The following is a 12,785-nucleotide window of genomic DNA, read 5'->3' as shown; positions in this document are numbered from 1 at the left end:
TGAGACAGGGTCTCCCTTGTAGCCCCAGCTACAAGGAACTCACAAAGATCCACCTGCCTCTGCCTCCCAAGTGCCTGGATTAAAGGCGTGCACCACCATGCCCAGCAGAAAACTATTTTAAGAAGTCATTGTTTATAATAAGATAAAAATATTACATTCCTGGAAGTGAACCCAACATATGCTATAAGCTATCTCCACAGAAAACTGGCAATCATTATTGAGCAAATTTTAAAAAGGTCCAAATGAATGGAGAGATTTGTTGGATCTGTGGGTTAGAATAGTTTCTGTGACTATGTCAGCTATCCCCAAATTAATTTGTAGAGTCCATGCAGTGAAAAGTCCAAGACATTTCAGAAGTTAAGGCAATGTATTGGTGTTACCAAACCTATTCTAAAATTTACATTAAAATGTCAAGTCCAAAAGACTCCTGACAGTGAACCAGAGAGGGAAATTCTTCTACTGGATTTAGCATGCATCTACTCTAAGATCTTGGAAAAGACACAGAAACAAGAGCTAGACAAAGGCCTCTGCATCATTTAATTAATGGTAAAGGTGGAATTGCATTATGAAAAATCTTTTCAATAAAGTATTTAGGTCTTTGGTTATCTACATAAAAATGAATACATTTTTTATTTCTACCTCATATCATCAACAAAAATCAATCAATTAGAGGAAAATGTAAACCTATATGAAAATACAAAACAAATATAGTTTTAGGTGATACAAGAGAATATCTTCATGACCTGGAATTACAAAACTCTTTCTTAAACATAATACTCAAACCAAAATGAAAAATACTAAACATAAAATCTGATAAATTTAACTATAGTCATATTGAGAACTTTATCATTATACATCATCAAGAAAATAAAATCTTCCATTTGAAAGGTTATATTTAGGTTACATGTAACTGGTTGAAAAGTACTATAAATCAACAGAAGACACATAACTCTACTGTGAATTTGTATTCGTTTGTGTCTCCTCATAACAGGTATACCTGCTCTGTGAGTGTGTGTGTGTGTGTGTGTGTGTGTGTGTGTGTGTGTGTTTCCAAACTAGGAACAGAATGCACAGAAACTCTGGTCAAAGGCATTGAAAATATTTTCAACAAAAATTGCAGAAGAAAATTTCCCAAATGTAAGGAAAGAGATAACTTGGAAAGTGTAAGAACATAGAATACCATGTAAGACCAGTCTCATTACATCACATGATAATCAAAAAAGTACCTGTACAGAACAAGAAAGGATACTGAAAGCCACAAGAGAGAATGACCAATCACACATAAAGCTATGCCCATCAGAGTACCATCTGATCCTATCCTCCCATCTCCCCCCTGCCTTCAGGGGTGAGTGGTGCAAATCCTGCCATGCCCATCCCTGTGCCTTGGAATCATCTTTAATTCCTCCTACTCTGCCTGCCAGAGACTTGCATAGTACCCTGGTAAGTCATACCCTGCCCACTGCAGTTTGATTCCACTGCACCCTGAACAGCTCCATTTCCTCTCCCCTGGCTTTCTCCCTTTTAGCCTTAGCCTAGGCTGCCTTTTGCTCTTCCCACTTCAGATCTCTGGACTAGCCACCTAACCCAGACCCCACCCACTGTGACCTGATCCTCTGCACCCAGACTAGCTGCATTCTCCAGCTTCAGGGTCCACACCTATTCTACCTAGATAGCTAGACTGTGCTCATGCTGATCCCACCCCAGCCTTAACTCTACCACCCCTGCCTGATATTCCTGCCTGAGCTCTCCTCAGTAGCCTGCCAGAACCCAGCCACCTGATCCCCATAGCCTTGAATTCCCTTTGCCCCAATGGATAGCATTTCAGGAATCAGCCTGGAAACATCTTATCCCACAAATAAAAATTCAAAAGTAAGAACCTGAAGCACACACAACTAACTATTCATACTGAGCAAAAAAAAAAACATGCTATCCCAACAATATAAACAGAACCAAACTTCAAATAAAGAAAGGCAGACTAGAGTCCCACCTGACTTTTCAAGGGAAACTCTGAAAGCCAGGAGGGCATGGACTAATGTTCTACACACTTTTAAAAATCATAAATGTAGCTGGGCGCGGTGGCATATGCCTGTAGTCCCAGCACTTGGGAGGCAGAGGCAGGAGGATCTCTGTGAGTTCAAGGCCAGCCTGGTCTACGTAGTGAGTTCCAGAACAGCTGGGGCTACAGGGAGACCCTGCTTCAAAAAAACAAAAAAATAAAAAATAAAAAAAAATCATAGATGTGAGCTCAGGTTATTATATATAGCAAAACTTTAAGTTGTAATCAAAGGGGAAGAAAAACTTTCCATGATAAAAACAGATTTAAGGAATTTATGACCACTAAGCCAGCTCTACAGAGGATACTGGAAGAATACTTAAGTCTAAAGAGAAGGTTAAACACATCCAGGGGAGCATAGAGAATAAACAAACAATTTCAGGGCAGTTAATGAAAAGAAATCAAGAAAACAACATCATCAAAATGAAATAGCAAGAATTAGTACACATTGTTCAATAATAATTTGAAATATTAATGGTTTCAATTCCCCAATTTTAAAAAGGGCTCACTGGATTCATAGGGCACTTGGACTTTTTTATAACAATAATTAGAAATAGTAATAAAATGACACTATTGCAGTCTGATTATTTGGAGACAAATATTAAGCACTATAGTAAGAAAAGAATTCCTTAATTACAATATTTTCAGTTCTACATTCTATATTTATTAAGGCTATGCATTATATTTTTATTTAAAAAAATAAAGATCCCATAAAAGTATTCTATTTTCCAGGCTAAGCTTTTCTTTTGTTTTCCCTCCCAAGGAGCAATAGTAAGAAATACTTAGAAAATTAAGTCAATTATTGTGAAATATCTATTTTATTTACCAAGCATTCACAGTGTGATTTAGAAAGGATTATGAACTCCAAGATGGTTCCTATTCTAGCAAGCATCCAAAAAGCTATTGCTTAAAGGAACTGCAAGTAACTGGTAAACAGTTTGGAATAAAGCTGTCTGACTGATCTGACCAGAAGCCAGCTTGTGTTCGGTCTGCATCTCTACATGGTATCCATGGAAATGAGATCAGGCCTACACAAAGACAAACAAAGGCCACCTTCAGATGAATCCAGGAGAGTGACAACTGCCAATGTTCAAGGCGTCCACTGGAGCAATTGCTTTGTTCATGCATTTTAACACACAATGAAGTAATCTCAAACACTGACAATACAGTGTCTAACACTCTTATTTCCACTGCTCTGTTTAAACATTAACCTCATTTTTCTACAGAAGGCCTTTCTGTGATCCAGACTTGTGTATGGCTGGGTAGTAAAAGCTGTCTCCAGTCACTTAAAACAAATAAAAGGAAGAATTGCAGTCATACTGGCAGAGCACAGAATGATAATGCAGGAGTGTCCACTAACAACACTGCAGTTTCTTTTAACTGTTTGGGCAACACAGAGATACAAATATTTCATAGGAAGTAAAATATATTTTAAATAATCAGCAGCGCAATGTTCCATGAGTTGAAAACACTAGCAAAGTATGCAGTTTGTCCTAGTTAGTAAATGTAACTTATCTTCACAAGAATCTGCAGGCACAGACTAGATAAAACACTTGAATATATGCAATCTGAAGTAATTGTAACTCTAACAAAATTAAGAATAGGGCAGGGAGATGGTTAAGTGGGCGAAGTGCTTACTGCAGAAGTATGAGGACCTAAGTTTGGATCCTCAGCACTTGTATGAAATCCAGGTGTGATGGTGCATGTCTATAACCCCAGTACTGGGTTGAGGGGGCAGAGACAGGTGGATTTTGGGAACTTGCTGACCAGCCAGTCTAGCTGCAACCGAACTCCAGGTTTAGTGGAGACCCTGTCTCAAAAATAAGGTGGAAAGTGCTAGAAAAAAAAAAAACACCCCAAATTGACTCTGGCCTCTATACTTATACACACAGGCAAGCACATTTTCACACACTTGTGCACACACGTACCACACAGACATACACAAAACAAATACATATATAAAATTAAAAATAAATATACTTAGTTTATATGTTTTTTTTTTTTCTAATGTTTGTGATTAAGTGAAATTACCCTAAGATGTTTTGGAAAGAATATGAGTCACACGGAAAAGGTTTAAATATTTTTATTAATAAAACCTCTTAAAGCTAACACTAATCTGTGACCTATGATACTGAGTATTTAAAATATTTAAATATTTCTATCATATTACATAGAAATAAAGAATTAAAAGATTAACTGGAGAAACATAAATTTCTAGGCCAGTAAGAACTATTTGTTTTCAGAAAATCTAAGTCAGTGGTGCTAATTGTCCAGCAGAGTTGGAATGGCATTCTATATATTACACCTTAAAGCAGCATTTTAATAACAACTACTTTGAATGTTCTAAAACTAGTGAGAGTGTGTAAGAATGGACCTTGTCCTTCAAGCAGCCACAATGGAAGATGGTAGATGCCTTTTCCTGTCACTCATGTCTTAGTCTCCTTTTTGCTTCCTTTCTTTCCCTTTTTGACTATGTAGACCAATTCTACCTGTCCCTCATCAGTTAATCTGACCTCTCTATTTCGTATCGTAGAACCTGCTTTGCCTTCCTTCTCATCATGGTCATATGAGAGGCTCCTTTTTGCCAGAGCTGTTTTGCTGTTCATCAGTCTTTTCCCTCTCCTTTGTCTCCTTTGTCTCTGCTAAGATCCTCTCCACTGACACTGAAACCCCTCCCCTTCACTCAGTTTCTTTGTGTTGTGGGATTCTGACACCTAAGATGCTGCAACACGGTTTAAAAAATCACCTGTGCATCATGCAGGATTACAAATAGCAGAAATTTTAAAAACTCATTATCAGGGCAGAAGAGATGGCTCAGCAGGCAAGAGCACCAGCTGCTCTTGCAGAGAACCAGGGTTTGGTTCCCAGCACCCACATGGTGACGGACAACTGCCCATAACTCTAGTTCCAGGGAATCTGATGCCCTCTTCTGACCTCCATGGGCATTGCATGACATGGGTGAACTTACATACATGCAGGTAATACACTCATACACATAAAATAAAAGTAATAAATACAATAATTTTAAAATCTCACTATTGTAATTTTAAAAAATATTTTATATTCCAGATCCCCTGGAACTGAAGTTATGGATGGTCGTTAGTCACCATGCAGGTGCTGGAAATTGAACCTAGGTCCTCTGCAAGAGCAGTCAGTGCTCTTGATCGCTGAGTCACCTCTCTAGCCCCTCATTATCATAATATGCAAGTCTCTCCATGTTAGTTCAGTAGTTGAAGCAGCTTCTGTCCTGCCCCATCTCTGCCCTCCCCTCCCCTTTCTAGCTCACTCCTCACTGTCTGTGTTACCTCACTTCCACGTGCTCTTTGCATCTATCTTACCAATTTATGGACAAGGCCTTGTTTAAGCTGCTACACTCATTTGAATTCTGTAAAGATGTCTTTGTTAACCCACAGTTCCTTGTCTGATCCTGTGGTGCCTCTCCTCCTGCAGCCTTCTCCCTACTTCTCCAGCTGCTCTTTCTCTCTCCTTTCAGACTCCTGTTCCTCACCTGACACTGTCAAGTAGCCCAAGTTGTGACTAGAGACCTGCTCTCCTCCCTTTGCCTGACTACTCGGCACCATGTGTTCAATTATTCTCCCGAGGCTATGACTCCTAGCTCTCTCCACATCTCCCTCTGTTGCCTGATTCTAAGGCTACTACACAACACCATCTATTTACTAGAGGGTGAACCTGGATATCTCAAACTCAGTCTGTCCAAACTGATCATCTCTTTCCTACACTTTGTGTCCTTTAGCACTCCTTGCCTCAAGAAATGGCCCTGCATTGTGTTTTCTACATCAGAAATCTAAGCACCTGCCTTATCCTTTGTCTCTCCCTGTGACAACAGTAATTCAGTCACCAAATCTTGTCTGTCCTGGATAGCTTAGGATCAACTTGACACATCTGAGTTGAGGGAGTTTTAACTGGGGAATTGCCTCCATTGGACTGGCCTGTGGCCATGTCTGAGGATATTTTCTTGACTGTTGAGTGTTGTGGGAGGACCCAGCCCACTGTGGATGGTGCCACCTCTGGGCAGATGGGCCTGTGTTGCCTAAGAAAGCAGTCTGAGCAGGGGCCAGAGGAGCAAGCCAATAAGCAGCGTTCCTCCACAGCCTGTGCTCCAGCTCCTGCCTCCAGGTTCCTGCCCTGAGTTCCTACCTTGGGTTCCCTGATGAGCTGTGACCTGGGAGATGGAAGCTAAAATAAACTCTTTCCTCTCCAAGTTGGAATTGGGCAGAGTGTTTTGTCACAGCAATAGAGAAACAAACTAGGACACTGTCGCATCTTCTTACTTCATGGCTTTCAAATCGTTCCTCACCCTCTCGCTACTGCCATTCTCAGAGTTATTGTCCCTGATGTGCTACACTGGTTCTTTCTAGATGCTCATGGTATGGTATCTTATGCACCACCTGGCTGCTTTACTCCCTGCCACTAGGGTGATGTGGCTAGTGAACAAATCTGAGTGTGTCACTTCCCTACTCAAGGCCCTTCAAAGACTTCCCAGTATCCTCCAGATAAGACTCTGGCTCTTTGCATGGTCGGAAGACCTCAAGGCCAAGTGACCCCTGACCTCTCAGCTTCTACTCTCTGTAAACACCTTGAACACATGTTCTCAGTATAATGACCTTATGATTTCAATGTGTCAGTTTTCCTTCAAGAACATATCTGACCTAGGAATCAGGAGATTTATGTTCTTCTTTTAGTAATGTTGCTTTCTATCTTGTCTTCCATAATCCAACTTATATCCACTTATAGTATTGAACTGGACTCCTTGGTCTCCAAGGTCCTCCTTGTCAGATCTAAATTCTAATGATTTTTTCTGTCTCTGTGAAAGCTTTTCCAGAGGTTTGAATTATCAGTGTCATAATGGTATTTCCCCATTCCCTAAACCCAACATTTAGTTCTGTATTACTCATTAACTGTATGCAAGCATATAATGCTTATTATGCCAGAAACTTGTTACAGTTCTAAGTTATATACAACACAGTTAGATTTTGAATTACACAAAAGTTTATGACCATGAGGGGAGTAATTTTTCCTTTTGATAATTTGGAAACTCAAAGACAGCATCAGACACTGATTTTTCTCTCCTCCATCTTTCTGTGATGTTACCCACAGTGTATTTGGTTTTATCCTTCAGCTAACTGGCTGGCATCATGGTTGCAAGATGGTTACCACTGCTCTGAGCCTCACATCTGAATCTCACAAAATGTTCCCTCAGACCAGACTGAAAAGCAAAAATTCTTTTCTCAGAAGTCCCCTGGTATATCACCCCCACGCACCCTTCGCACACCCTGAATCTTCAAGTTGTGTAGAACTAACTTGACCAATATCAGGGGAATGATGAGTTGAAATAAGTTAGGGCTGAGTTTCAGAGTTGAGGCAACTTCCTTTTTCCATATATGGACTTGTTTCCAGATAGACCACAGCCTCTCTACATTGTGGGTCGTGCTTTTTTTCTGATTTGACACAGTGCCTGCCACAGTGCCTTGAGCAGATGAAGTTACATGCTAGTTGATAGAATTCACTGTATGTAACCAGATTAGCAGAGCCCCTGGGGATCATCAGAAAAAGACTGGGAATCATTGTCCCAGTCCTATAACTGTCTCAGGATTTGTGATGTCAGGATTCTTTGCTGTACCTGAAAGAAACAGACAGCACCACCCTGCATACCTTGGCTTTGCTGGTTAAAGGGACAAGCATCCACGGTTCTTCTTCCTTAGTGCTGTGCCGTATCCCTTAGTCCTAGAACAAGCTAAGTAGGTTTGGTAGCAGAGACTAATGCTTAGGGCATTGGCTTTGATATTTACATAATGCTAGACTATTTTCAGCTTTAAATATTTCCCCATTCTCCCTGAAATTCTTCATTTTTTGTGTGTGCATTTATTGCTGTGTATCATTATTTTGCTGGATGTCTAGAATTCCACCATTAGAAGCTTATCTGTGGAGGCTTCTCCCTTTTAATCTGCCCAGAACTGTTAGCCCGTGAAGGAAGGGAGCCCTCACCATCCACTTGGAAGGAATCTATTTAAACTAACAGAGTTGTTGACTCTTGGTGTTGAAATTGGCCTGTCAAATTCTTACCATCTTTCACAAGATGGTAAAGGTAACACTGGAATTTTAATTTGGGAAATCAGGAAGATCGTGATAATATTTAGATATTCACTCATACGCCTGACTACACATCAGAAATTTGTAAAGACTTGTTTTTAAATGTGAATTCCTGAGCCCCTATTCATGAATTTCAGTCAAACAGCGGCTCATGAGCTAGTACATAGCCCAGTTGAGGCAGGCCAGGTGGTGTTGGTAAGCCCTGGAGGAGAAAAGGTGCTTTATCAAAGGGTGGCCTGAGGCCCCTGAGAGGTTGAGAGGAGAGTGGATTGGTTTACAGAAATGAGAGATTACATCATGCTTTCCTTTTTGATACAAAAAAAAAAAACCCAAAAAACAAAAAAACCAAAAACCTGACTTACTTTATAATTATGTTTGGGGTTGTTTCTTCCAGGATTCAAGAATGGTCAGTTGCAAAGAGATGAGACAAAAAGAAGGAAAACAACTTAGTGAAGATCAAGGGACGGTAGTGTGGAAAGCAGTCTAACATCAAACCTGGTATGGTCAGGTATGCTTAGACACAGAACTGTCTGTGTACACACATATATACAGAGAATATATTTATGGGTGTATGTGTATGTGTGTGTTTGAACATATATGGAGTGTGTATACAATTGTGTGTGGATTGAGTATGTGCACGTGCACTTATATGTAGAAGAGGGTAGTGCGAACAAAAAGGTTGGATAGGGAGGCAAGGGAAGATGGTAAAGGATGTTTTGCAAATGCCAAGAAATTTGAACTTTACCCTTCATCAAATGTGGTGGGAAACAGCAGGTGTTTGAAATAAGGGAGTGAACAGAGTCCTGTTTTAGAAGGAAAGCATTGGTGAGATCAAGGGCAATAAACTGGAGCGACAAGAAACAAAACAGGAAAGCCAGGTTTAAAGCTACAGTCATCCAGACACAAGAAGACAAAGACTTGAACTGTGTGATGAATGAAGTTGCATGGGTTGGTGGGAAGGACTGGCAGAACCTGGAGTGTGTGAGGTTGGAAACATTGGAACCAATTCCCAGCTTCCCTGTTGGCATGATAATATTGCCTTTAAGCCATAGCAGACTATGGAAAATCTTAGAGGACAGGCACTGAATTCCATTTAGAAAATGTTGAGTCTGGTATGTTTGTTTGCTTAAAACACGGTCTCCCTGTAGCCACAGCAGGCCTGGAACTTGTTATATAGACCAGGCTGGCCTCCTTGATCTCACTCTTATAGAGATTCACCTGCCTCTACCTCCTGAGCTCTAAGATTAAAGGCGAGTGCCACCACACCTGGTCCCAAGTTTGGTGTGTTTATAGGACATATAGATACAGAAATTTAGTGGTTGGAATTCAGGTGGGGAGTGAGGCTGGGGTTCTTGTCTCCCAGACAGAGCCTGTAGAAGAAAGAGGAGAATCCAGGAAGGAACTCTGTAAACACTAACTAGAAATGGGCCAAGAGTGAGCCCCTGAAGGACATGAGGTGAAGAGGATAGGCAAGTAGGAGAAAAACAGAGAGAACAGAAGCCAGAGCTGGAGAGCATTGCAGGAGGCAATGAAACATTGAAAAGAAGATTTCTTCCCATGAGAGAAATTTGTGGAATAGTTACAGACAGGAGTTCTACTGGGGAGAGCTTTTGAAGACTTGTGTTTGAGAGGGCTGATTGCTCAGAGGCCCTCAGGGCAGATGAAGTGATGCAATTCAGAATCCAGGAGGAAGGACTCCTAGACCTGTGAGCACTCGAATGTGACTTCATTGCTGTTAAGGTTACAGTTGCCTTTCCTCTGTGGGTGTGTACTCCACAGAGAACCTAGGCCTTCTGCAATCTCTTTTTCATCCTCAGCTTGCCATGAACAATGAAAAGTGACAAATATGGAATGAAACTACGAGTACCTCTTCCTCTTAACCACTTGTGAGAAGGCTTATGGAAAGCAAATTTGAGTTAAGTACTATAATGAGATCCCAGAGGGATTTGTTTCTGAAACAATGTGCTAGAGAAATGAAAGATGTATAAACACATACTCATACATATCTTTACGTTGTTAACCTTTGTATGTATTTGCCGCAGAATTGTAGATGCATGTAATCCATAAAATTCATATGTCTGTTTAATAATGATGCATGCTCAAAAATTTTGTCTAGGTAGGGTAAAAAGATTTAAATACTACTAAAGTAGAGATTTCAACTGCATGTCAACCTTAAATAACCAAGACAACAAAAAATCATGCTACTCTCCTAAGAATCTCAATTGCTCTTCCAAATGACAAAACTTTATTATATGATTCCACATAATTAGATGACCAAAATCAAGAGAAACATCTTATTTGAATATGCACATAAGTGGGCCAGGAGAAGAGAATAAATACCTGAAATATTTTTATAGGTGTCATTGTAAATCACTGCTGTCTGCTGGCATTGAGTCGTCCTTATTAACTAACCATTGATGAAAACCTGGGTACCTGACTTCATGCCTTGGGGCAACACATTTCACCAGGGTGTTCCTGACTGCTCCTCCCAGGACAAGCCTCAACATTTCAAAGATTTCAAAATGATGTTGTTTTCGTAGCTTCTTTTAATAATACCGTTAATTAAAGAGAAATGAAAAGTTTGGGCTGGTATTTCTATTAGCTGTTAGGACGCTTGTGAGTTCCAGGGACTCATTTTCCATGTCCATTCAAACTTTGTCTGAAACTCCTAGATTAGAATTGATGGTGTCTCAAATCAACTGGTGTATCCCTAGCATGTAAGTAAATACAGCGGTGCACATGTTAGCTACTTAACACCAAATGATTCCCTGTATGTGCTGGAGGATGTGTGGAGGATGTGGACAGTGACACGGATGTTTTCCCTCTTCTCTCTAACCTACGGGAAAACCCACAGGGTTGACCCAGTCTAGTTTTCCTCCCCCTTAAAGTTCAGCCTCAGTGAAAAACAGCTTAGGAAATACTTGTCCTTTTTGTAAAACTACTTGAAAACTAGTGACCATTTTGTTGTCTTGATAGCTGTTTAGACATCCAGATACAATTAGGATTCTTCCCTCAACTACAATAAAGCTCTTAATCTTGGACACACAGACACACACTAGACTGTGGATAAAAGTGGAAAGCAAGTTCTCCTGCGAATCTCACACTGGTGGGCACCCCCAACTCTCCTTCCCCACTTATGCCAAGGAAGCTAGGCCCTGAAGCTGGAGGTACTGCCCCATCTAATGCGCCCCTTGTGATGCCAAGATCAAGAAAGTGGAAAGACTTGGCTGAAGTTTACATTCTTTGAAAAAGGACATTACAAGAGGAAGGCAGGAGGGAAGGAGAGACTTCCCCTCAGCTAAGTATTTAAGTGTCCCTTGGTTTTTCTGTCTCCTATGAAAAGAAACACCAGTGCTACATCCTGAGATAAGAATAGGGGGCATTATGCACGCCCTTGGGAAGAAAAAATAAGCATTTTGAGGTTTCCTGCATAGCCACCTGGCGTCCTGCTGAGGAGCTAGGTCTGCTGCTGCCCTGCTCCAGAGGATTCAGGGCAAGAACAGCACCTGCCTGATCCTGAGGCACTCGCGGTCTGTGGGCCACACATAAGTGCCTATCCGTGTGTGTGTGCACGCGTGGGTCTCTCTCCAAGCATCTCTAGGTGGTTGTGGAGCCAGGTCCATGTGGATTCATAGCAGACTCCGCCGCATGCACCCTAGCCTCACAAAATCCCTTCCTCCCTGGGGTCCCCAGGACGCCCGCCGGTCCCTCCTGCCTCGGATGTGGAGCGGACTCCAGGCTTACCCCGACTGAGCACCACCAGCCGCAGCAGTGGGAACCGCGCGCCCGCTGCCTGTCCGGGTCCCATCCTGGGTCTGCGCTGGGAACCGGCGATGCTCTAGGAGTGCGCACAATGCCCTTGGCCAAGGGCTTCCGAAAGTCAGAGACTCCCCAGAAGCTGTTGGGAGGACTTCTTTTCCGGCAGGGATGAGAGCAAGGAAAAGTTGCCCGTAGCTCTTCAGCGCGAGGACCCGCCCCGCCCCTCCCACCAGGGCAAACTCCGGATCTGCCCTGCCACGCCCCGCAGAGCCCAGCCCGGCCGCCCTGGCTGCTCCTCCGCAGTTCAGCACCACTGCGAGGACGATCCCGGCACGCCCATTCAGCCCCTCTTCCAGGATGTGCGGAAGGGAAGGTCTGCCTGGCCGCATTTCCTGCCCTGTCCCGGACTGCCCCAGCACATGCCACCCTAGAGCGCCAGTCCGGCCACTCCTACCCCGCCCCTGGCAGCGTGTCTCTTGTCCACAGGGAAAATCCTAGCCTGGCAGGTTCCCTCACGGGATAACCCCTCCGAGCTGGTCGTGACCCTTTGTGGCTTAGCAGTGAAGGAACCCTAAGCGCTGAAGCGCGACTCGTAGGCTGCTGCTTGGAACCCTTTGTGCCTTTCCCGAGTGGGTGGGGAAAGAGACAGAAATAAGTGCAGAATGAGCAGGTTAGAAACTAACTCATTAGAAAGGGTTGCTCTCAAGTTATGATTATCCCAGGGGTACTATTTCTGTACCACAAAGGACTGTGTGTGTCGGAGAGAGAGACAGAGACAGAGAGACAGAGAGAGAGACTGAATTACTGGGTTTGCACGATTTATTTCAAGGCAGGTGAGAAGAGCCAGGAGCCCCAAATTAAC

General features: G+C 42.4%; 1 protein-coding gene across 1 annotated transcript in view; it reads right to left on the bottom strand.

Moving 5' to 3' along the window:
- Positions 1 to 12,136, bottom strand: part of Itga2 (integrin subunit alpha 2) — a 106,268-nt gene extending 94,132 nt beyond the window's left edge. The window contains exon 1 of the mRNA XM_029563458.1: positions 11,909 to 12,136. Coding sequence (XP_029419318.1) covers positions 11,909 to 11,972 — 64 coding nt within the window. The 5' untranslated portion in view covers positions 11,973 to 12,136. The remainder of the gene's footprint in view (positions 1 to 11,908) is intronic.
- Positions 12,137 to 12,785: the final 649 nt, after the last annotated feature.

This window comes from Nannospalax galili, unplaced genomic scaffold, assembly GCF_000622305.1.
Source record: "Nannospalax galili isolate Female #2095 unplaced genomic scaffold, S.galili_v1.0 scaffold235, whole genome shotgun sequence".
Classification (NCBI taxonomy): Eukaryota; Metazoa; Chordata; class Mammalia; order Rodentia; family Spalacidae; genus Nannospalax; species Nannospalax galili.
The sequence above is the reverse complement of the archived record's forward strand: the minus strand, read 5'-3'. Positions and strand labels throughout refer to the sequence as shown.